Source organism: Myotis nattereri (genome assembly GCF_964212035.1).
Source record: "Myotis nattereri genome assembly, chromosome: 4".
Lineage (NCBI taxonomy): Eukaryota > Metazoa > Chordata > Mammalia > Chiroptera > Vespertilionidae > Myotis > Myotis nattereri.
Genome location: NC_138079.1, coordinates 14,998,744 through 15,023,808, shown reverse-complemented (window position 1 = coordinate 15,023,808; position 25,065 = coordinate 14,998,744). Strand labels below are relative to the sequence as shown.

General features: G+C 43.7%; 1 protein-coding gene across 1 annotated transcript in view; it reads left to right on the top strand.

Annotated features, from left to right (window-relative positions):
* DNAH5 (dynein axonemal heavy chain 5) overlaps nt 1-25,065 on the top strand; it is a 221,782-nt gene that overhangs the window by 39,871 nt on the left and 156,846 nt on the right. Inside the window, exons 2-6 of the mRNA XM_081090544.1 lie at nt 13,368-13,502; nt 16,571-16,655; nt 18,906-19,066; nt 20,236-20,457; nt 24,332-24,469. Of these exons, the coding sequence (XP_080946670.1) occupies nt 13,368-13,502; nt 16,571-16,655; nt 18,906-19,066; nt 20,236-20,457; nt 24,332-24,469 (741 nt within the window). The remainder of the gene's footprint in view (nt 1-13,367; nt 13,503-16,570; nt 16,656-18,905; nt 19,067-20,235; nt 20,458-24,331; nt 24,470-25,065) is intronic.

Sequence of the window (25,065 nt, the reverse complement as noted above, 5' to 3'; positions counted from 1 at the left end):
TCCAGAAAGTAACCCTCCCCAAGAGATAATGTTGTCATGAGATAGGGCTGCTCATGAAATGAGGATGGTGCCCAAAATAGCCTCAGGGAAGCACCGACTTAAATCTGATGAATGGTAAGCAGTGATAGAATGAATTGGAACCTCTGTCCTGAGGTCATGTGTTGATAGAGGTTTCTTGGGGCTGATGCTGAGATGCTGAGCAGGAGGACTTGCCGATGCCCTTTCAACCCCTCACAGAGGGGAATGGCTTCCAGTGGAGATACCCATTGTCATTATCATTAGAACAGAAAACAGCCACTTACCATTACCCAAGGGCTGATTGAAAAAATATCCCACAAACAAACTGGAATTTCTTGTGCTCTAGGTCTTTGCTTATAATACCAGGTCTTTTGAATAACCTTGTGTTATAAGGTTGATGGGTTGTCGTGGAACTTAACTCCAGTTTATATCAACGAGCCTGTGGTAAATTTGGTTTTGTTATATGTCGTTTTGTTTAAAGTTGCAGAACCTGCTGATAATGTGAAGTGAGGCCTTCCTACATTTAGGTCTAAACGTTGCCTCTTTATTAGCCCTACCTATGGAGGCCATGGCCTAGTGTTGGCTGCTGACCAGATGAGTTTCCGAAGTTCAGATACCAAATTAGCATCCACATGAGCAGTAAGTGTCGATATCAGATTAGCAGCTCATCTTCCCAGTCAGTCTCTTGTGAGATTGATTAGCAGGGTATTGACAGGATGACTTCCCTATTTCCTGGTTATGTTGGATGACTTGATTCGATTTGAGTTCCTGAACTTTGAACTCTAAGGACTAAATCCTGGATTCAGCAATCGAACCTTGAATGTCCTGCCTTGTATTCACCTGGATGAGAGAAATCATATGTACTTAGAGCTCTCTGATCACCTTGGCTGCGATTTCCCATCACGCCTTCACAGTAAGGATGATCAAGATGTTCAGTCACAGAGAATAAATTACCTTGGTTTATTTGTATGTGCAACTGTGTGAGCACAAGTAATTTATGGACATCATTTGCTATTTGCATATGAAATAGGCTTCGTGTTCTTTATGGGGAGAAAATGGCTCCTTTGGGTCACAATTAGCCTATCTGACGATTAGTCACAATTAGTCACAATGCTGGCAGTAAATCGTGCGTGCCAAGTTGTTTAGACAAAGTAAGACTGAATACCTTGAGCAGTTTATTCAAAGCCGTGGCTTCTCTGATTTGTAGTTTGACGGTTTAAAGTTTCTCACTGTTCAGAGAAATTAGTCCCGTATCTCTCTGGACTCCAAGCTCATTGTTGGGCAGTGTATAGAATTAAACGAACATCAGAAGAAGTTGGGTTGCAACCAAGCGGTTCAAATGCTTTGATTGGTTGATAAACACGATTAAGAGAAATGTTTAAACTGTACAGCATATAAACAGTGTCACCCTAACAACACCAGTCTTTGGAACAGAGAAGAAGTCCCAGGGGAGAGGCTGTAGCAGGAATGCTTGAGTCGTCTAGGTGTACTTTGACTTTTATTCTGTGTATCTGGTGAATAATACATGCAAATTAGAGTTGTGAAAGTGAACTTCAGGTTCTCCAGGGGACTTTTTATTTGAAAGTCTGTTGGGTGCTGAGTAGATCTCGTAGAAGATAGAAGGGATCATTCTGGAAACGTCCAGAACGAGCAGATCGCAGTGATGTTCAGGATCGGTAGGAGACAGCTCTGGAAGCAGAGCGTCACCCGCATTTTAACGGTAAGGAGCTGTTGTCTGTATGCTTGCGTGTGTCTTCGGTTATCCTCTCTCACGCCTGTGTGGAAGATATCTAAAAAAAGTTCAAAGTTCTACACAGTGAACTGTGTAGATGAAACAGATGAAACTGTGAGAAACATTGTTGGCTACTAATTTGTGGCTCGTGCATAAGGCTACATGTTAGTATTTCGATTTTAAACAAGGGGTTTGCATCCTTGGGCTTTTCTGCATGTTGCCACCTAAACCATAACTCCTTGTAGAAATACATGCTGCTTCTTTTGGGATGATGCTTGCCCCGGGGTGCTTCGGACACTGTGCATTCTTTGAGACCCATGAACTTCTATAGGTGATGAGAGATGGTTAAGTCAGATTCTAGGCTGCGCGTTTTCTAGGGTCTGTGAATACCCTGCCACCCCCATTCTGTAGGCGTGGAAATGAGGTCACAGACCGGGAGATGCAAGGATGTGCCTTTGGAGTCACATTGAAGATGCAAGGATGTGCCTTTGGAGTCACATTGAAGATGCAAGGATGTGCCTTTGGAGTCTAGCACAGGGCTCAGACCGGCAGTTTTTTTTATTATGCAAACGTATAGAGAGGGATTTGGAACCTCTTCCACCCCCAATTAACATCAGAAGAAAATGGAGGTTTCTCTGGGACTCCCTTCTCAACCAAACTCATGTTTCCTCGGGGCTTGCTCACTGATCCCCAGCAGTGCATATGGTTCAGTCCAGGCTTGCAGTCTGCTGTTTCACCACAAGACAGAAACAATGCTATTTCTGCATTTTCTAAGCGCTGTTATCCCCTCCTCTAACCCCCCACCCCTGCTCCCAGAGCCCCATATTCGGATATATCTTTCTCAAGTCTGCGTCTTCTAGCCAAGTCCCTGAACTTGTTTGCAAGCACTTATTCATTCTTTTAAAAAATATTAAAGTACTAGAGGCCTGGTGCACAAAATTCATGCACAGGTAGGGTCCCTAGGCCTGGCTAACAATCAGGGCCGATCAGGTTCCCCGACTCCCCACCTCCTTCTTCCCTCCTTCCCTCGCCACCCACGCACTGCCACTGCGTGGTTCTCCCCATCTCCCCACCTCCTCCTTCTCTTGCTCCCTCAGCGCCCCACCACCGCCGCTGGTCACTCGCCATGTTCCACGCCACCCCCTAGTGGTCAGCGCACGTCATAGCAAGCAATCGAACTCTCGGTCGAACTCCTGAGGGGACACTTTGTGTACTAGCCTTTTATATATATAGATATTTGGTATACAATATTTTATTAGTTTTAGGTGTACAACACAGTGATTTGACATTTATGTATCTTACAATGTACTCACCATACTTAGTAACTGTCTGTCACCATGCAAAGTTCTTACACTATTCTTGATCACCTTCTCCACTCATCCCTCCACCTTCTGGCAACCATCAATTTATTAGTTGTTTCTATGAGTTTGTTTTGATTTTTTTAAAAATTCTACATATAAGTGAAATCGTGCGGTATTTGTTTTTCTCTCTCTGATTTATTTCACTGAGTATCATACTCTCTAGGTCTATTTATGCTGTCACAAATGGCAGGATTTCATTCTTTTTCATTCCTGAGTAATATTCCATTGTATATGTATACCACATCTTCTTTATGCATTCATCTATTGATGGACACCTAGGTTGGCTAGATGTATTGGCTGTTGTAAATAATGCTGCCATTTCTTGGCTATTACAACTAATTGTAAATAATGCTACAAAGATCATGAGAGTGCATGTATCCTTTTGAATTCATGTGTTCACTTTCTTTGGATAAATACTCAGAGGTGGAATTGCTGGGTCATATGGCATATCTTTTTTTGTAGTTTTTTGAGGACCCTCCATGTTGTTTTTATAGGGGCTGCACCAGTTTGCAGTTCCACCAACAGTGCAGAGGGTCCCCTTTCCTCCATCCTATTTGTTGACTTTTCAATTAAAGCTATTGTGACAGGTGTGAGGTGGTATGTCACTATGGTCTTGATTTGCATCTCCCTGATGACTAAGCATCTTTTTGTATGTCTGTTGGCCATCTGTACGTTTTCTTTGGAGAAACGTCGCTTCATGTCCTCTACCCATGTTTGATTGAATTGTCTACCTTTTTGTCCTCTGAGAAGCCTCCTTGACACTTCGAGGAGGGAACAGCTCCCTTCCCTGTGTCCTCAGCACTGCACCTTTTTGTCTGCTAGAGCCCTCGTCACATCACTGTAGTGGAGTGACATTTGTCTTCACGTCTCTTTCCCTCCCTAGATTGTGAGTTCCTGGAGGACAGGAATGGCGTTCTCTCCATTTTTAAATACCCTCCCCTTGACACCGAGCCTGGCACTAATGCACCTTTGTTTACGCTTGTGCAGTAAATTGAATGAATGAAGCTTTTCACGTCTAAAAAAATTTCCTGTACTTTACCACCAAGGCTAAAACATTAAAATTGATGATAGAATCTTGAGGATAATTAGTGAATTAGTATCTCCTTTAGCACAAGCTACCTTTTGGGAAAAAGTAAAGTTTTTTGGAGGTTTCATTTATGTGTTTAGGATGCCAGCTATGTTCACTCCATTGAAGTATGATATTAACAGACTTACTTTAATGTTGCAGTCTATTATGTAAACAATGACTACATTTTCTATGTGGTGCACTGATATGACAAAGTATTACATTATAACTTGGTGACCTAAAAGAATCAGTGGCAAAGATCCCCAAAGCTATTTAACTTAAACACTATAAATCTCTCTATATTTAACCTTGAGTCTGCAACAATTACTGTAATGATGCTTTATTACATCTAGGTTACTATCCTATATAATAAAACCCTAATATGCAAATAGACTGAACGGTGGAAAGACCGGTTGCTATGACGCTCACTGACCACTAAGGGGCAGATGCTCAACGCAGGAGCTGCCCCTGGTGGTCAGTGCGCTCCCACAGTGGGAGTGCCGCTCAGCCAGAAGCTGGGCTCACACTGGCGAGTGCAACAATGATGGCGGGAGCATCTCCCGCCTCTGCGGCAGGTGGACATTCCCCAAGGGGTCCCTGACTGCAAGAGGACACAGGCTGGGCTGAGGGACCCCCCAGCGCGAATGTCGTGCACTGGGCCTCTAGTAATATAATAATTGACTTTATCCAGAATGATATGCAAATAACAACCAAATGTGCCGTAAGCTTTATGTGTTTGAAAAAGTCAAGCTATGCATGTATTCCTTTTGTTGTTTAATAATGCTTTTAATGAAAAAAATTGAAATAATTCCGTATATATTCACTGACTTATTTGCAAAAATATGGCCCAGATATGATGTCTGCCTTCTTTCTGCTTTTCTCAAAGATGCAGACTGTTTAGGACCAACTTTTTGTCCTTTGGGTGTCCTCTTTAAGAAAAGAAAAGAAATACATAGTTCACCAATAGCCAGGCATGGTAGCCGGGCATATACTTTGAGTAATTTTTTCTTCTGCTTCTGGGTTTTTCCTGATTTCATCCACAGTTGAGGACATGAATTTCAGACTTACGGGTTCTGTTCTTTTTCCTCTCCTGAAATTAAACTGAGAAAAATAGTTTCACTGGTCGACTTTGTTGATTTTTAGGAAAAAAAACACGTGAAAGATTCAGAGTCGTCTTGACTTAAATTCACCTAATTGCAGCTGTTTTAAAATGGAGACAAGCCGGAGGGATGTGTATGCTCATGGTTTGCGCTGTATTTAAGCTCAGGAATACTGTTGCTCATCAGATTTCAGTTAGCTAGGTTTCCCTAAACAGTGGCTGTCTTTGGGGCAGAGACTGTGGAGGGGAGAGAGGGCCGACCCCCTGGGAGGTCCCACTCCTTCCCCTGCCAAGAAGCTCTGCGGGAGGCTGCCATTGTTCCTTCCTCGGGTGTGCCCAGTGGAAGCCGAGGGGGCGAGAACCTTTGCTGTCAGGTATCTTGGCAAGCTGGAAGGATGTCAGTTTTGTTCTTCTCTGGCAGAACAGCCAAACCAGTTTCAATATCCTCTGTTAAGCAAGCCCAGACGTGTGGAGCCTGGGGAACACATTCACATATTCAAGGTCAAAGCAATTTCCTGGGAGTGTCAGGAAGTGAGTGGCTCTAAGATTCAGCTGGGGAATGAGGAGAAGACACCTACTATTTGTTGGGGCCCAAACGAGTACCCTTGAGCCTGAATGAGCCTGAATGAGCCCAACCTGCCCGCATATGGTAATCACGCCGCTGTCTCTGGACCCCGAGAGAAGGTGCCTCTAAGTGCAGACTTCATCCATTCCACAAGCATCTGCTGAGTGATGCCTGGTGCTGGGCTCCGCGCTCCATGCTGTGGCAGGGAGGAGCACTCCCAGGCCTCGTGGAGTTTGGGGCTGAAAGTTGTTCTTCCTGTCAATTTTTGCACAACTCCAGTAACGAGGAAAAGGAAAAAGAGGCCTGGAGTTGGAGGGATCCAAAACGTATACCCTTGGACTTTCTCTAGAAGTTCCTACCTCAAGTGAGAAGCTGGTGGCACTAATCAGTCATGATCAGTTCATACCATGATTTCCTTGGAGCAGCGAGTTCAGGGGCTGCCCACTGGGCCCCCCAGGGGAGCTTGTGAGCAGGTGCGATGCCAGGGCCCGCTCCAGGCAAGAGAAGTCACAGTTTCTTGGGGTGGGTCCCAGGCATCAGTATTGTAAAGCACCCAGGGGAGTCTAGTGAGCAGCCAGCTTTAAGCACGCTGATTTATTGTGGTGAGTAAGGGAAGTTGGGAGTTTCACCCTTGTGTCCTGTAGTATAATGTGAAGTGACATATTGTATGTTTTTTATCACGTGGGTGAAAGCACTTGAATTATTTGGTCCCTGCTGCCAGAGGGGCTCTCAGAATCCTACAAGCATTATCTCTGCATTTGGAATATATCCTATCTCACGGTTGGGGAGGGTAGACTATATGGCCACGTGAAGGTCCACTGAGTCTCCATCAGGTCTCGAATTCCGGCGTCCAGGAAACTCACTCCGGGTTAGGATTGGGATGATGGAATGCCAGAGGCAGAAGAGGCTGTGGGGGCGGCGATACCCCTACAGTAGGTTTTGGGTCGGCTTGGGTGAAAAATCCGCATGCAATAAAAGGTAAAGAGGGATGGTGATTTGCTTGGAGAGAATGACAGGTAAGGGGGTTAGTAAATGGGGAGAGTGAGGGGCCTTGAAACTGCTGCAAGAATAGACAGGATTCCAGAGCTTACTCTCAGGACACCAGACAGACTGGCGGGACTTGCTCCATTTAAGTGCTGTCTCTCTGCGATGGAGGGGAGCGCAGCTCTTGTGAAGTGGAGGAGGGCTTCCCTGGAGCACCTGCTGTGAGGGGATGAGCAGCCTGGGGTGTCTTTCCGCTCCAGAAACCACTCTGCTGAAGTGCTCTTAGTGCGGGAAGGAGGGGCGGCACTTCCTGCACCTGCAGACCTGAATGAAAGGGGCGGGAGAAAAGGCACAGGGAAAGTGCACTCAGGAGCTGGGTTTCGTTAAATTGTGGTTCTCCCAGCCAATTACAGAACAGGTTTGGAGGGCGCAGGGGCATCACGGAGCAGCCTCTCCAGGGAGGAAACGGGCCCTGTGGGTTGAAAGGAAAATGCTGGAAGACAAAGAGGGAGGCTTTTGTCTGTTGGAAGACGGGGAGATTGGGTTCACTTCGCGAACAGGGTAGGTGGGTGAGCTAAACCAGCCTGGGCCCTTTGGGTGTCCTCTTTAAGAAAAGAAAAGAAATACATAGTTTACCAATAACCAGGCTTTTTAGCCGGGCATATACTTTGCGTAATTTTTTTCTTCTGCTCCTGGGTTTTCCCTGGTTTCACCCACAGTTGAGGAAAATGGAATCAAGGGAAGCTACTTGGCCTGCGATGAGCAAACCCGTGCCCTTGGCCTCTGGAGCACGGGGGTCGCCAGGTGATTAATTGTCTGTGGACTTGAGATTGGTATTGAGAGCCAAAGCGAATCAATCCCAGAGGTATTTGTATTGGCGACGTAAGATAAGGAGTTTTCAGCGGTAACTCACAGACTTGACATTATTTACAGTGATCTCCTGTGGGGATTTTACCTATATTATCCTCCCCTCTCCTCTACTGTGTGTGTGACGAGCCACATGCATACATATATATAAAAGAACAAAATACCAAATCAAACAAATGTGCAGCAGACAGACCCTCATTAAGACAGATCTCCTTCGATTCAGACCTGCACCAAGGACAATCGTGTCACCTCAAAACCTTTTTGAAAAACAAGGGTTTTGTTTGTTTGTTTTGGCTGCAGCACCCATTTCGTGCCCCACACGCTTTGCTGTGCAAAATACCCTATGAGAGCCTGATGCACACAGTGTGATGCAGAGAAAAGGAAGCTGGTTCTGAGGAGGCAGCAGGGAGTGGAGGAAGCACGGAGCCCAGGCTACTGGCTGCCCCTGGGGGGGAGGAGGGGAGCCCATCTCCCAGGCACTTTTAGGAGTTGAGGGTGGGGCTGGACTTACCATTTGCAGAGACCGGAAGAGCTGGACATAGGGCACGTCCCCTGGAAACCAGCTGGGCACCAGTCCATCCTGGCACTAAAATACCAGCAGTGCAACTCAGAAAATGGTGCTGGTTAACGCCAGTCTCCACCCACACAACTCCTATAACCCATGCAATGTATATGAGGTCTCTCCACACTCTACCCTAGAAACCCTTGAGTGGACTTAAAGACAAAATGTTTATGGAATATCAGTTTGAATGGATGCAAAATTTGTAGGTGCCTGGGACACCCCATGCGTCAGACTGGCCCTGTAGACACATCAGAGCTTGATTCCCAGCCCTACTACTTACGTAGCTGTGTGCTTTTAGGAAAGTTGCTAATGGCCCATGGCCTCAATTTCCTTGTGGTGATAATGATGTCTGCTTCATAGGGCTTTTGTGACCATTAAACCTAAGCACAGAAAGCAGTGATGACTAGCAGTTCCATAACTGGCAATGCAACCAGGGCAAACAGAGCAACATGTACTCTGGCACCTTCTCAAGGGTTGGGGAAAGGGTGTCCCTGCTTGGCTACAAGGGGTCCTAGACTAGACAGCTCCATCCTCCATCCACTTCTTGCTATGCTTCCCTGAATAGTGATTCTGTGGGAGTACATCTGTGAGCTTGGGTCTGGGCTGTCTAAGGGCAGAGGGAGCTTAAACATTTGTACAATTAGAAAAATCATTATTAAAGAGTTCATTTCACCAGAATTTTGATGTCCAGGGTCAAAGCCTTGGCCATGCCATTTTGTTTTTATTTATTTATTTTTCCTTATCTCCTTTATTTTATTCCCCCCCCTCCCCTTCACCATTGGTCTCCCTATACCTTCTTCTACCTCCACCCACCCTTCTTTGTCCTGCAATCAATCAAGTACTGGTTAACTTCATATTATCTCACAAATACTTTTCCAGTTTGGGCTTTTTTCTTCTTTTCACAGGTGAGGTAAGGTCTCTCCTATAGTTGGGGATTATGAACCTGGGCTGAGAAGGAAAGTTCATGCTCAGATTATGGTCACAAGCATGTAGACTTGGGTGTGGGTTCTACAGAGTTAAAGGCAAGGGTCAGTGTGTTAAAAAAATGGATGGATGGGTTTGTCATGAGAAAAAGTCACAGAGCTTTGTTATGAAGCATATGGCTTTGGACCTTCATTGAGATTTGTTCTTTAGACTATCAAGTTTTGGTCTGTGTTAGCTTTAAAAAAAAATATTTTTATGGATTTCAGAGAGGAAGGGAGAGGGAGAGAGAGAGATAGAAACATCAATGATGAGAGAGAATCATCGATTGGCTGCCTCCTGCACGCCCCTATTGGGGATAGAGCCTGCAACCTGGGCATGTACCCTTGACTGATATCAAACCAGGGACCCTTCAGTCCAAAGGCTAATGCTCTATCCACTGAGACAAACCAGCTAGGGCTATGTTAACTTTCAAACAAACCAATGGGACATAGCCCAAAGGTTAGAGAAGGAATGGAACTTAGGTGGCACCTAGCCAACACTTTGATTTTGGAGTTGTGGAAACAGAAGCCCGGAGAGGTTAAGGAGAGGTGCAAGGTCTTGCAATCAGTGGCCGAGCAGAGACTGGGACCCTCAGCCCTGCCCCGACACCAGGGCTTGTCTGTCTACAGGAAATTGCCCTTCCCTGAAAGCAGCACCTGTCTCTTGTGAGAAAGCACATTAATCATGCTTTCATTCTGAGATGGTAGTAACATCCTTGTCACCAAAATGCAGAAATCCTATATAATAAAAACCTAATATGCTAAGTGTCCAGTTGACCAGTTGGCCATTCAACCAATTAATGCATAATATGCTAATGATATGCTAAGGCTGCTTAACCGCTTGCTATGATGAGCACTGACCATTAGGGGACAGACAGTTGACCAGTCGACCAGTTGCTATGATGTGCACTGACCACCAGGGGTAGATGCTCCGACTGGTAGGTGAGCTTGCTGCTGGGGTCTGGCCGATCAGGACTGAGCAAGACGGGCCTGACACGGAGCCCTTCCATAGTTCCTCCCCAGCTGGCCAACCTCCCATGTCTCTCCCCAGCCCTGATGGTGCACCAGTTTGTCCCTTGGCCTGACCTGCACCCTCTTGCAATCTGAGGCTTCTTGGGGGACGTCGAAGAGCCGGTTTCAGCCTGATCCCGCAGGCCAGGCTGAGGGACCCCACTGGTGCATGAATTTGTGCACCGGGCCTCTAGTGTTTTCATACTATGTTGCAGATGTCTTTGGCCATCTAGTAGGTTTCTGGCCATCTTCCCCACCCCCATTAGTTGGTGCTTGCTCATGCAACACAAAGCAATTTGAATGTGACTCTAAAAAAAATCCATAGTTTGCCTCCCGCCTTCTGAATCCCACTCTGCCCTCACCCTCCAAGAGTCCCAGCCCTTTCCAAGGCCAGCAGCACAAGCCACCTCCAGACAGCAGGTCATCTGACTGCTGTTGCTGCTGTTCCCTAGCAACCAGGAAGCTGCAGGTTTAAGCTGATGGACGGACAATGCACTGATCTGACCACTAAATATTTGTTCGACATTGCTGACTTTTTGTGGTAGGAAAACAAAGTCCCTCCTGGTGCCAGGATACCTTAGTACAAAGCAACGGAAGGTGAGACTGATCAGCACTGGTCGGTCACGTACCCGGCACGGGGGTTACTTCATCTGACCTGTCATCAGGAGACAGACAACCGTGTATATGAGAGCATGCTCATTGCTTAACATTCTTTCTAATAGAGCTCTGAAAACATTTCCCCTGAAACACATTGGTCATTTGTTGTGTACCCATAAAACTGCTTTGGAAGTCTTTTTTTCTCTGTGATATTTAAGTAAAAATAGACTAATTAATGTTCTGTTTTAAGGACCAATCTCTCCTCCACCAGAATATATATATTTTTTCCTTTGGAATTTGATAAAAAAGAGTAATGTGTTGCCATGGCAGAATCTCATTTAAGGCTCTGTAGCCTTTGGAAGCCTTCAGTTGATTTACATCCCGATTTTCCTGGCTCTCCACTTCCTAAGTTTCCTTTTGGTTGCCCAGCGTTTGCCATATTGTTGTTTTGTTGCTCAGTTCCCGGCTCCCCTGGTTGCCCACCGTGTTCTTAAGCTGCTGAAGACACTTAGTACAAACTCTGAGAGATCCCGGTGAGAAGGGCACTTTATTCCTCGCCGATGGGAAGGTAGAAAACAGTCAAAACAACAGGACATCTTCTTGTTTTTTTGCCACATTTGAAGAGAGATTTAAATTTTCTTCTATTTGAAGTTTATGGAATGTCTACTTTGTGTTTGTTTCTTTTTAGAGAAATGGCAAGAAAATAGACATATTGCTTAGTATTTTTTTTTAAACCTTATCCACCCCCAACTTCTTCTCTCAAGGAGTCCTTTCAATCTCAGAAAAATGAAATCCCTAACATTTTTATTTTTTCTAAAGGTTTTTTTTTTTTTTTTTGGTGTATCTTAAAATAGTTCTTCCTTGACTCTCAAATCCCCTTTCCTTTATAGTTGAGTTTCTAGAAAGAACAGTTTATATTCAGTAGCTTTATTATTTTCTTTCCCCAATCATCCTTTTCTCAAGTCTACATCCAACCACTAAACTTATTCTAACAAGGATTACTGTTATCTACGACTGCATATGCCATACCAGAACTCAACAGCATAAAGCTCAACAACTATCTGTTCTTTCTCTTGGTTCTGTGGGTAACTGGGCTCAGCTGGGCTGTTCTTCTGAGTCACATGCCATTGGTTGGGTTACAGTCCTCTCTCTGCAGGCATGATCAGGTTGGAATGTCTAAGACAGCTTGAAAGTTGCTGCTGGATGCCAGCTGGGAGGTCGCCTGGAGCTGTTGACCAGATGCCTGGGAGGTTCCCCATGCAGCTTGGATTTCTCACAGCATGAAGGCTGGGTTCCAAGAGCATTCCAAGTGCAAAGGCAGAGCTGAAGGTCTCCTAAGGCCTTAGCCTAGGAAGTTTTACCGTCTCACTTCTCCCCACATTCTCTTGGTGAAAACGGGTCACAGGGCAAGCCAAATTCAACAGGAGGGTAAACAGAAGCCACCTCTTGACAGGTTGGTGGATGGTCACGTTGCAAAGCGGATGTGAGATGCTGTAGCCATCTTGTAACCACAATTACATGGGATCAACCAATCAACCCAACCAATCTTCTGTAGCTTTAGCAGGACTAACCACTCTCCATGGGTGATTGGTGGTGCTGCCTCCTGGTGTCCTTTCTATCTCTTCCCACTCATCCTTAGCCTTCTCCATTTTTTCTTTCCCTCCTTGCCCCTGCCATATCAGTATTCCCCAAGGTTCTTCACCTTCGTATCTTTTTAGTCTCCGTTTCTTTCTTGGAAAATTATATCTGCACTCAAGGCATGAAAGGTAATGTACTTAATTCAAGAAATGAATTGGAAGCCAAATGTCCACCAATGGAAATGATTGAATGAATTGTGGTACATCTATATTGTTGAACTTTTTGCATCTATTCTACAGGTGGGAATAGTCTGTATTAAACTAGAAAGAAGTCTGTGATATATTATTAAGGGAAAGATGCATGAAAAATGTTATAGTATAATAGAGAGGTGTGCATACATTTGCATATGTTTTATGAGCAAAGTGCATATGGAAAGATATGCTTCAACCTGCTAACATTGGTTATATTGAACATGCCTTATTATTGTAATTAACAATCAGCTTGAAAATAATCAGGGTATTCAGAAATTAAGAACAGATACGAATCTGTAGACAATAAAGATAGAAGATAGTGCAGAATAATATTTCCTTAATGGCTTAGAGAATGTCTGAAAAAATGCAGATCTCTATTTTTTTTTTTTTGCGTGTGTTGAATGCTTATATATGCATAGAAATAGGTCTGTAAAGATTTAGAAGAAAATGTTAACAGTAGTCATTTCTGGATGGCAGATGATTTTTATTTCTCTTGGCTTATCTACATTATGCAATTTCAAAACAATGTTATTTTCATAATAGAAATAACATGACTTCTAAAAATAGAAGGTAGTACATAAAACTGGTACCATTAAGCTGCCCGTTATTTGAATACTCAAGACTTGAAAAAGCAACAATAGTATGAAATTATTGCAAAATGAATCCATTTGAGAACAGCAGTTGCCATATAACATTTTTGTTTCTTCCTTGTAGCAAAGACTGAAGGAAGAGAAGGAAGCCAAGCGGGCGCGTTTGGACGGTAGGCATGACTACCTATTTGGGATTGTAGCTTCCTGCGTGGACTTGAACAAAGCTGAGGTGGAGGATGCCATTCTTGAGGGGAGTCAGGTAGGATGCATTTGAGTTCTCACTGGCTTGATGATGGGGGACAGGGAGGGTCCGCTGACACTGTCCTATGGCAGTAGAGGAAGGAGGGTGCCTGTTTGATCATGGATAGGACTCCATTCCGATTCCAGACAGATGCTGGCAGCATGGGTTTAGGGCTTTCCAGGTCTTTATGTTGAATCGGGTACGTATAATTGCCATTTAAATTCCACGACACTGACGGCTCTGTCTGCATCTCTCTGAATCTAGTGAGGCTGGGCTCAGGCACCATGTTGGAACCTGATTTTGGAGAATAGGATCTCTGCTCAAAGGCTGATTTTAAAGAAATTATTTATTTCGTTCTAACCTGGGAGGTTGGATTGTGCCATCATTTCCTGGCTTCAACTTTGGTTTGGCAGCTGAATCTGGTTTCTTTTGTTCTTGAGCTTGACTTCCCATTTTCTGCCATGATTCTACTCCAAAGCCTAGGATGTGATTTGACCTTGGATGGGAAAGGTGAAAATACTGGAGGATATAATTTCCTGGGCAGTGAGAAAGGCATATCAGGAACCCTGTGATGGTTCCTGAAGGCTGTTTTTCTTCTCCTTCTTCTTTTTTTAACTTATTAGGAGAGAGAGAGAGAAAGAAAGAGAGAGAGAGAGAGAGAGAGAGAGAGAGAGAGAGAGAGAGAGAGAGAGAGAGAGAGAGAGAGAGAGAGAGAGCCAGAGAGAGCCCTTTTTGTTGAACAGGTGTCACAACACTGTTGACAATGCTTTTCAGTGGTAGGCTTATAAATGTTTAACAGTCAGCTTGGGGCATGAGCGTGGAGAGAGTGTGAATGTTTGCTGATGTCTGTTGTGTAAATACTCCCACGTGGCTGATTCCAAACTACCAACCCAAATGCTAAGTTGGGAGGCGTGTGATCCGTGGCTGTCGCTCCAGCAGGCCACCAGCTTTGCGCCTTCCTGCCGTGCCACTCCAGTGGAGTTAATAGGAGCCAGTGGGACAATTAAGCGTGGATGACTCTGAAATGGTTTGAGCATAGGATGAATCAGTCAGGGGTTGAGAGAATGCCCCTTCTCTCCTCTTGGTTCTTCTCATCACAGCTAACATTTATTGGATATTTACCCTGTGCCAGTCTCTTTTCTCGGTGATCTTCATCTGTTATCCCATTTAATCTTCTTAAAACCAGGATATAGATAATATTATTTATAAAAAATAGAGGCATAGAAGGAAACAGCGCCACATTGCTTATTCAGTCTTGGAGAGATAGCTCCAGAGGTGAAGTGCTTAACCCAGCGGTTCTCAACCTGTGGGTCGCGACCCCTTTGGGGGTCGAACAACCCTTTCACAGGGGTCGCCTAAGACCATTGGAAAACACATATATAATTACATATTGTTGTTGTGATTAATCACTATGCTTTAATTATGTTCAATTTGTAACAATCAAATTGGGGGTCACCACAACATGAGGAACTGTATTAAAGGGTTGTGGCATTAGGAAGGTTGAGAACCACTGGCTTAACCCTACCCTACTTCCCAATTCAGACCTCTGGATTTGGGATGACGCAGGTGGGGTAAATGAGTCAAATTTCTGGACTGTAGGAAACCCCAGTTAAATTGCTCTGTCATATTCAAAACTCAGGAATATTAAAACCTGGAAGTTTAAAGACAGCCTCCTGGCTCAGGCTTTCAAGCAAGGCTAGAAGGACAGGCGTTTCAGGATGGCTGTGATGGAAGTATCTCTCATTGCATTCTTGGAGTTAATCTCATGCAGTGCATCCATCCCAGGGAAGGAAATGTAACCAAGGAAACAGGGCCACTCGCTTTTCCTCACACCCAGTGGTTTTATCCATAGCATGGTAGAAACTGAAGGGGCCTTATTTTCACATTTAAATTTTTAGGCTAGATTTTATCCTTTAAATTTTTTTTTTATTATAAGTTGTGGTAAAATACACATAAATAAAATGTACCGTCTTAATTATTTTAAAGTGCATGTACTACATTTTGTTTATTCATTCATTCTTCAATGAGCAGTTGAATTGCTTCCATTTTTTGGCTACTGTGAATAATGCTGCTGTGAACATGATTGTACAGATATATCTGTAAGATCCTGCTCCCATTCTTTGGCATGTATACGCAGAAGTGGAATTTTTGGCTAATATAGTAATTCTATTTTTAATATTTTGATGAAATGCTGTTTTCCACAATGACATTTTACATCCTTGCCAACGGTGCACAAGGGTTCCAGTTTCTCCACATCCTTGCCAACATTTATTATTTTCTATTCTTTTGATAGTAGCCATCCTAAAGGGAGTGCAGATTTTATCATTTCTTCCCATTTGAATTCAAAACTATGCTATTGACAATTTAAAAGAACCCCATCCTTTGGTAGCAGGTGTACAGTGATCCTCACGGTGGGGTGGATGGGACCAGGTTCCAGGTTGCTATGGGCTGGACTGTTCCATATCATGTGTGTTCTCATGGCATATTTTCAGTGATTATAGTGATTACTGCAATTTAATATTAACAATTATCTGGGTTTTGAAAGGTTTGTTTTCTGATCTGCAATTGATTGCAAATAAAACAGTCATCTATGTTTATATTTGCTTTCAACAGCTCAACACTTTAGGAAATGATCAAAATGGCGAGACAGCCCAGCCTATATGGTTCAGTGCTTGAGCTTTGACCCATGAAGCAAGAGGTCATGCGTTTGATTCCCAATCAGGGCACATGCCCAGGGTTGCGGGCTTGATCCCCAGTGGGGGACGTGCAGGAGGCAGCAGATCAATGTTTCTCTCTCATTGATGTTTCTATCTTCCCCTCCCTCTCCCTTCCTCTTTCTCAAAAAAATGAATAAAAACATATTTTAAAAAAATAAAGAGACAATCTCTTCAAATCTGTATATGTGACAAGTATTTTTATGGTTAATTGAATTACTTCTTTGAGTTGAATCTTTCTATGTGAGGCCTTTCTATGTGGCTTGTATCAAATGCAGTTGTATCCGAATGAGAAAGATGACAGTAAATGCTGATTTAGATGCGGTTTCTAATCAAGAACAAAGTTGTTACCTTGCCTTTTCTTTTCCCCAGATTGAAAGAATTGATCGGCTTTTTGCTGTTGGAGGTCTTCGTCACCTCATGTTTTACTATCAGGATGTGGAGGTAGCAGAAACAGGTATCCAAATTCGATGGGACACAACCCAGAAATGTGTTAGGTTTAACTGAGGGTGGCACGAAGCTGAAGGCCACTGCGAGACCTGAGCAGGTAACAGTGCGGAGCGGAGGATGAGACTCAGGTTCTATTTTCACCTTAAGGAAAGGAGACAGGTATGATGGGTACCTAGCCTGGTTGTTCTATCTTTATTTGGGACGTTTTGTTTACTTTGTCAGGCTGTACTGGTAATTAAGGTACAATAAAGTAGCTTACATTTTGAGACTTCCTTTCCTTACATGCTAGTTCATTTCAAGCAATCATATTCTATAACTTCTAATGGGCATCTGTTTCTTCTCTATATAGGCACTATTTCCTTTTAACGTAGGAATTGTTGCCAACACCCTAACGTGAGTTTTCCCGTTATATGTCACATTATGTTTATTTTCCACTGACTATGATTCAAAGGAGTAATATTGAATGATAAGTTTAGTCAGTTTCACTTAAGAAAAATTTGTAAATCTTTTGTGGAGTCAACTGGCAAATCCCATTTTACTTTTATGTGGATTCATATAATTCTAAAGCCAAGCTAGTGACATAAACAGATATATTATGATTATATTAACTTTTCATATGCATCCTTTTACTACCTTTTTGAAGAAAGGGAAAATAGTTATTGCTGTTGGTATATAGTGTGACTATGCTTTTTTTGTTTAAAAACTGAGCAAATTGTGCATGTATAATCTAAATTATCAGCATTTCCTCAAAATTATCTATTGATGTTTTGTGCTCAGAAAGTATTTTATATTTTGAGTGAAAAGTCAAAATAACACAGAAGCTTTGAATTCTATCCCAGGTTGCAAAGCCCATGCGATGCTGAGTTCATTCATGAACTATGCACTGGGTGAAGTAGCCCACACTCTCTTGAGATTTTTGGATTCTGATGTGGGTGAGATGTTTAATTCATTCTAAGACACTTGGGAGTTTCTGCATGATTTTTTTTTTAACCTTAAAACTCTCTTTGCTTCTGATACCTTGGTGTCTTGTTGAAACTCTAGTTTAACAACTTCCTCTTGAGACCCAGATGATATTAGTCAGAAGTGGGACACAGTTTTGAATGAGGGAGATAGCTTCTGGTTGCCTTTCTTGGAGCGGTTCATTGTCAGCACCCCAGTCCAGGTCTCTAGCCAGCACCACAGGGAAGAAAGAGCCCCCCGAGAAGATTCCCCCTAGGAGGTCTAATCCCAGGGTCTCAGGATTCAACTTCCAGTCCATTCTCCTCCTCAACCCCTTCTGTTAGCACTAATGATCTTGCTCCTACCCCAATAGTCTTGTTTGAGCTACCAGTTCATTTGGAGATCTAACACTTTCTGGGGCAGATAAGAACACAGTGGAAGAGCTCAGAGCATACTCTGTGTACTTACATGATCCACTCATGAACTGCATGCTTGCATGACCAAAAATGAATTTTCAGAAAATAATAATGATAATGCTTAGTGAGCTAGTCTTTTGATATACCTTTCTAAGGGCTTTACAGGTTTTCACTTATTTAATCCTGACAACAATTCCAGATGCTGGGTGTTAGAATTATTATTCCCATTTTTTAGATGACAAAGCTGAGGCACAGAAAGATTAAGTAATTTTGCCCAAGGTCACATGACTAAGCAGGGCAGCCTGAAATTGAAGCCCTGGGAGTCCGGCTCTAGAGGTCATACCATTCGCTGCGATGCTCTCCTGCCTCTACACAATCCTGACTCTAGCATTGTAGTGAAGAGCCAACCATGACAGAGGAGGGGCAGCAGGAGGCGGTGGAGGTCTGGATTGTTGCAGTTAGAGCTGATTTTTTATCTTGGCTCTGCACCTGCCTTCAGGTTCTAGAGAGGTTTAACAATGTAGACAGTGTTCCAATCAGAGTCCCTGACACGTAGCATATGCCAATTGATGCTCTCCCCTCCCTTACCTCCTCTCACTGCCCCTGGGAAGGCCCGCTGTGACCGAGATGACTTTTAGAGCTTCAGCAAGGATCTTCTCTGCACTAATCTTTCTTATTCCTGCTCCCCTCCTTCCTGCTTTTTCCTGGAGCAACGATTTTAAAATGAAACTATGATTGAGCAGGTCCTTTTATATTTCTTTAGGGTTCAGGCTAGAGATTGTCCAGGAGTTGGACCTTCTAGGGCCCATGGATGAGCCAACATGACATATTTTAACAAGGAAGCTCTATCTGGCGATCACTGCAATAGCAGTTGTGAACCTAACATTCTTTTGCATTTGTAGGACAACCAAGCTCTTCAGGAGGAGTAAATCCTATTTCCCCAAAGACTAAAAAACCTAAAGTGTTCGTGACGGAGGGAAAAGATGTTGCTCTGACTGGAGTATGTGTGTTCTTCATCAGGCCCGACCCTTCCAGAGCCATCACCCCCGAAAACATCCACCAGGTAAGGGGCAAGGGCAGCTCTCCACCCCCTTACCAAAAACCACTTACGTTCTGCGGGAGGCAGCCATTGTTTATTAAATATTCACTAAATATCTAAAACTCCTTTCAAAGAAGTATTTTTAAAAGCACTTAAAGCAAGCAATTAAGAGGACATTTTCTTTAAATCTGTTAGGGAAGAGGACTAAATACTCATTGTATTGACAAAAACTGATGTTACATTGTGTGTGTGTGTGTGTGTGTGTGTCTTTCCTTTTAAAAAGAATTCATCATATATAATTTACTTTATAAGACATTCCATACATTTAAAATCAGACTTTTTAAAGTGAACATATATAACTTTATTCTTTTCTGTGCAGAATAAAGTTCATCGGTACATGTCTCCCCTGCCCTTAATAGGTACATTATCTGCTTGGTGTAGATAAACTGGTAAACTTCTTCTGCTCTATTTGTTTCATTTTTATTGTTATGATTGCAGTTTAGAATAGTATAAAGCTTATGTCTTAACCGGAGTATGAGAAATAATAATTTATTGGATGGAAGATACTGAATGGAAAAACAGACAATGGCCAGACCATCTATAACAATAAAACTTTGACCTCCAACCTGCAGCAACCTGCCCAGGAAAGCAACCCCCTGTCTACAAACAACAAAAACAAAACAAAAAACAAACCCCCAGGTAGCCAGCCTGCTAGTCAGACTCTCAGGAAAGCCAACTAGCAAGCTAAACAGTAACTGCTGTCACAGTTACTTCTCAGAATGGCAGGATTTTATTCTTGGGTGCCAGTCTACTGAACTTTTGTCCGTACTTCCAATGGCCTTCTCGGGGGCCAACCAGGGAAAGCCAAGCGTGCTCTCCCACCAACCACATAGGATGCCCTGCTTCTAGTTAGCCCTCCCCCAGCTTCCCCATGCCAGCACCCCCCATTCAGGACACCCCACGAGAAGGCTCTCCCACTCCCCTGCCTGCCTATGAGGCTGTGCTGAAGGAAGGTGATGGTGGCGGACTCCCTTACTACAGCAAGCTCTGAATTACTAGCCTTTGCTTTTCTCGGGTGGTCTTTACTCACTTCCATAGGATGGTTGGTTAATGGACAACTTTCACAGAAGACTTTGTAGCTATGTTGCGGTTGAAGGTCCTTTTTACAGTAAAGGGTCCCATTTGCTTTCCAGGAGGTGAGCTTTAACATGTTGGATGCTGCAGATGGGGGCCTGCTCAATAGCATGCGGCGTTTGCTGTCGGACATCTTCATTCCCGCGCTCAGGGCCATGGGCCAGGGCTGGGGTGAGCTCGAGGGGCTTCAGGAAGCACCCGCCATTCGGCAGGAGTTCCTGAGCTCTCTGGAAGGCTTCGTGAGCGTCCTTTCGGGCGCGCAGGAGAGTTTGAGGGAGAAGGTAAGTACAAAGAAGTTACTCCTTCAAACATGGTCAGGGGTGAGCAAGTCAACATAGAAAGCAGTGTGTACTACTTCCCCTAAGCAGCCTTAATCCCACTGTCTTGCAAATCTTTAAACAATTTCATGGGCATTTTTTTGTTTTTTTTTTTGGTTAATCCTCACATGAGGATATTTTTTCATTGAATTTTAGGGAGAGTGGAAGAGAGACGGAAAGACAGAGAAACATCAATGTGAAACACATTGATTGGTTGCCTCCTGCATGAGTCCTGACCAGGGCCCAGGTCAGAGAGGAGCTTGCAACCAAGGTATGTGTCCCTGACCGGAATCGAACCTGGGACCGTTTGGTTAGCAGGCTGACACTTTATCTGCTGAGCCAAACCAGCTAGGGCTCATGGGCATTTTTATTGCTCCCTCATGATATGGTGGTGACTAGATTTAAATTCCTTAGTTCGGAGTGATTAATGCATCAGAGTTTCCATAGAAATGGTGACTATGATGGAAGACTCAGTCATAGCAGATGTGTGGCTGCAGAGTATGAAATGCTTGTGGCATTGCTCTGCATCCCAGAAGGAAGGAACTAGGACCCAGTGTGTGTGTGTGTGTGTGTGTGTGTGTGTGTCTGGTGGGGGGGGGTGGGTGGTGGTGGGTAGGAATGAAGGAAATCCTGGAGAGGAGGGAGGAGAGAGGAATTAACACGTTTGGAGAGGAGAGAGTGGGTCAGGCCCTTTGGTTCAGCCAGTGACCAAAGTGCCTTTAATTAAAAGTGTGGCAAATGTGAGCTTTAGCTTCTATAAAATTTGTTCCATCTGTAAAGCCTTTGTTAGTGATTTCTGGGGTAGATGACAGCCCACACCTGGCATGAGTGGGAGGTAGAAGAATTGAGCCCATGATACCATTGACAATATAGCACTCACTCCTCTCAAGGGAAAATGTCTTCAGCAAATATTGAGATCCGTTTTGTATGATGTGTGTAGGTTTCATTGTCAAGTCAAAATCCAACATATCCTTTATTCCCCCCCTTCCTCCTTCCTCCTCCTAAAATAAGTCTTTGTGTTGTCAGTGAACTTGCTAACTATAAAGATGTTATTGAGTCAGGACAAGAGAACATGTCCCTCTGGTTAGTTTGCAAAAACAAATGTGATAAATTAGAAATTACTCCTCTCTACCAGTCAATATTCTTTCTTCTTTTTTAAATTAAATCTTTATTGTTCAGATTATTACAGTTGTTCCTCTTTTTTCCCCCCATAGCTCCCCTCCACCCAGTTCCCACCCCACCCTCTGCCCTTACCCCCCCCCCCTACTGTCCTCATCCATAGGTGCACGATTTTTGTCCAGTCTCTTCCCGCACCCCCCACACCTCTCCCCTCCCCCCGAGAATAGTCAGTCCACTCTGTTTCTATGCCCCTGATTTCTATTATATTCACCAGTTTATTCTGTTCATCAGATTATTTATTCACTTGATTTTCAGATTCACTTGTTGATAGATGTGTATTTGTTGTTCATAATTTGTATCTTTACCTTTTTCTTCTTCTTTCTCTCCTTAAAGGATACCTTTCAGCATTTCATATAATACTGGTTTGGTGGTGATGAACTCCTTTAGCTTTTCCTTATCTGTGAAGCTCTTTATCTGACCTTCAATTCTGAATGATAGCTTTGCTGGGTAAAGTAATCTAGGTTGTAGGTTCTTGCTATTCATCACTTTGAATATTTCTTGCCACTCCCTTCTGGCCTGCAAAGTTTCTGTTGAGAAATCAGCTGACAGTCGTATGGGTACTCCCTTGTAGGTTACTGAGTTTCTTTCTCTTGCTGCTTTTAAGATTCTCTCTTTGTCTTTTGCTCTTGGCATTTTAATTATGATGTGTCTTGGTGTGGTCCTCTTTGGATTTCTTTTGTTTGGGATTCTCTGTGCTTCCTGGACTTGTAAGTCTATTTCTTTCACCAGGTAGGGGAAGGTTTCTGTCATTATTTCTTCAAATAGGTTTTCAATATCTTGCTCTCTCTCTTCTTCTGGCACCCCCATAATTCGGATGTTGGTACGCTTGAAGTTGTCCCAGAAGCTCCTTACACTGTCTTCATATTTTTGGATTCTTTTTGTTTTTCCAGTTGAGTGTTTTTTGCTTCTTCATATTTCAAATCTTTGACTTGATTCTTGTGACCCTCTAGTCTTCTGTTGGAACTCTATAATATTCTTTATTTCAGTTAGTGTATGCTTAATTTCTAGTTGGTCCGTGTTCATATCCTTGAGGGTCTCACTAGATTTCTTGAGGGTCTCACTTAATTTATTGGTGGTTTCTAGAAAATTCTTGAAAAACCTTATAACCGTGATTTTGAACTCAATATCCAGTAGTTTGCTTTCCTCCATTTCTGTCATTTGTGACCTCTTTCTTTGTCTCCACATTTTGGCTGCTTTCCTGTGTTGATAGAGTGGCTTTCTGTGCTAGGTGTCCTATAGGGCCCAGTGGCTCAGCCTCCCCAATTACCCGAGGTGGACACTCTTGGTGCACCCCTTTGTGGGCTTTGTGCACAGTCTTGTTGTAGTTAAGCCTTGATTGTTGTAGGTATCACTGGGAGGAATTGACCTCCAGGCCAATTGGCTGTGAGAATCAGCTGTGTCTACAGGGGAGAACTTCTGTGCTGGAGACACACTTCTGGGGCAAGACTTGCTTCAGTGGGGCTTTGGTGCTCACTGAGTTGGCCCTTAAGTGTGTCCCTTATGGATCTGAGGGGTTGTAATCTGGATGGTCCCACTCTGACCACTGGGTACACTGGCTCTTGGATCTCTAACAAGGTGCTAATTTAGCCTCTGCCTGAGGCTACCCCACTGGAGCTACAGAGAGATCTGCAGATTCCTCTTCTTTGTTTGGGATTTGGAGGTGCCCAGATGAGGCCCAGCTGTGAAGCAATGCAAGCTGCTGTGGGGCCTTGGGCCTTCTTTTGGATGTTCTGGGTCTCTGACCCAGCTGCAGTTTGTTAGGTAATTTTCAGATTGCAAAGGGCCAGGCCTTTCATATGCAAAAGACTCTGCACACAGCTTGGGTAGGGTGGGGTCTCAGGGAATCAACAGGGCAGAGCAAACAGCTATGGCAGATCCTCAGTCCTACCCCAAGAGGTCTTGTGTCTCAGTGTCCCAGTAATCGCTGCAAGCACCTCTGAGAGAAAGCCGCTCTTGAGTTCCGACCGATGCCAGAAGTCCAGTTTCTCCCCGTATGAGTCTGGGTCCCTAGAGACTTGCCCAGAACTGGAGTTCAGAGCAGTCCGGGAGCTTGAGACTCCCTCCCGATTGAAAAAGACAACCGTGTCCTCAGTTGCCAGCCCTTTCCACGTGCGCCTCCGTACCTCTGCACTTTACTTCCACACCTCCTCTGAGTCTCAGTGTGCTTTTCTCTTTCCTTCTAGTTGTAGAATTTTCACTCAGCCAGCCTTCCTGTGGTTTTGGATGGTGTCCGTTTTGTCTTTTAGTTGTATTTTTGAAGTGGTTGTGCGAGGCAGCAATTTCCAGTGTTTACCTATGCCGCCATCTTGGTTTCTCCTCCCAGTCAATTTTCTTGAAGCTTCCCTACTTTCTTTGGTTTCATGAGTTAACATTAATTTTCAAGTTCCCTACTCCCAAATTCTGTGATGTTATCTTCCCCTCTAGTTCAGTCTTTCTTTTTTACCCAGAATTTGACCTCAGACCCATCTTCTCAAGTGGTGTGCTCAGTGTGTGTGAGAATTGGGCATTGGATGCCTCACTGTTTCAGGGTATTTCTTCAGAGAGCAGGGCTGGTTTAGACTGGAGGAGCCAAGGGGTCAACCTGTGTGTGTGTGTGTGTGTGTGTGTGTGTGTGTGTTTAAAAATCACCACCTTATTATCTAATTTTCATTTTAATTAGGTGAACCTTCAAAAGTGTGACATATTTGAACTGAAAACCCTGAAGGAACCGATAGACTACGTGACTCTAGCTAATAACCCCGAGACTTTGGGAAAAATAGAAGGTTGTATGAAAGTATGGATCAAACAAACAGAACAGGTAATTTCCAAATATCAGTTGTCATGCTACTGAACTGGCCAATTGAAGAAGGTTTATCATTTGCTATTCCCGTTTTCCTAAGGATTTTACCATGAGTGCCTGAAAAGGTGAGAGGTTCCCCTGGCGTTAATTTAGAGTCATTAGTTAGGAAGAGATAGTAAGAATTCTAAGAGATGAAAGTTAATGACTCTGTATGCTTACAGAACTAGAAGACAGCACTTTGCTATTTTTCCCCTCAAGGCATAATTTACTTTGATGAGAACATCTGCAGAAATTCAGAGTTTTCTCATTTAGTGTGTCCTCCAAAGAGAGATCTTGAGACTTAACCTTAAAAATTATTTTCTGAAAAGTCCTAGTGAAGGTGGACATTGCATCAAAAAGTAAACACAATTGAAATTAACCAACATAGGCATAGGGACTTTCTAAGGTTATATTGCTTTGAGGTTATACATAGTAAGTGAGTATAACGAAGGAAATGTGCTGAGGTCAGGTCCCCTAAAAGCTTATAACTCCTTAAGTGAGTAGTTTTCAGTTGTTAGAGGAAGTAAACTAAGTTTTTTTGGAGGTTGTAAAAATGGATACGTGTCAAGTTAGTA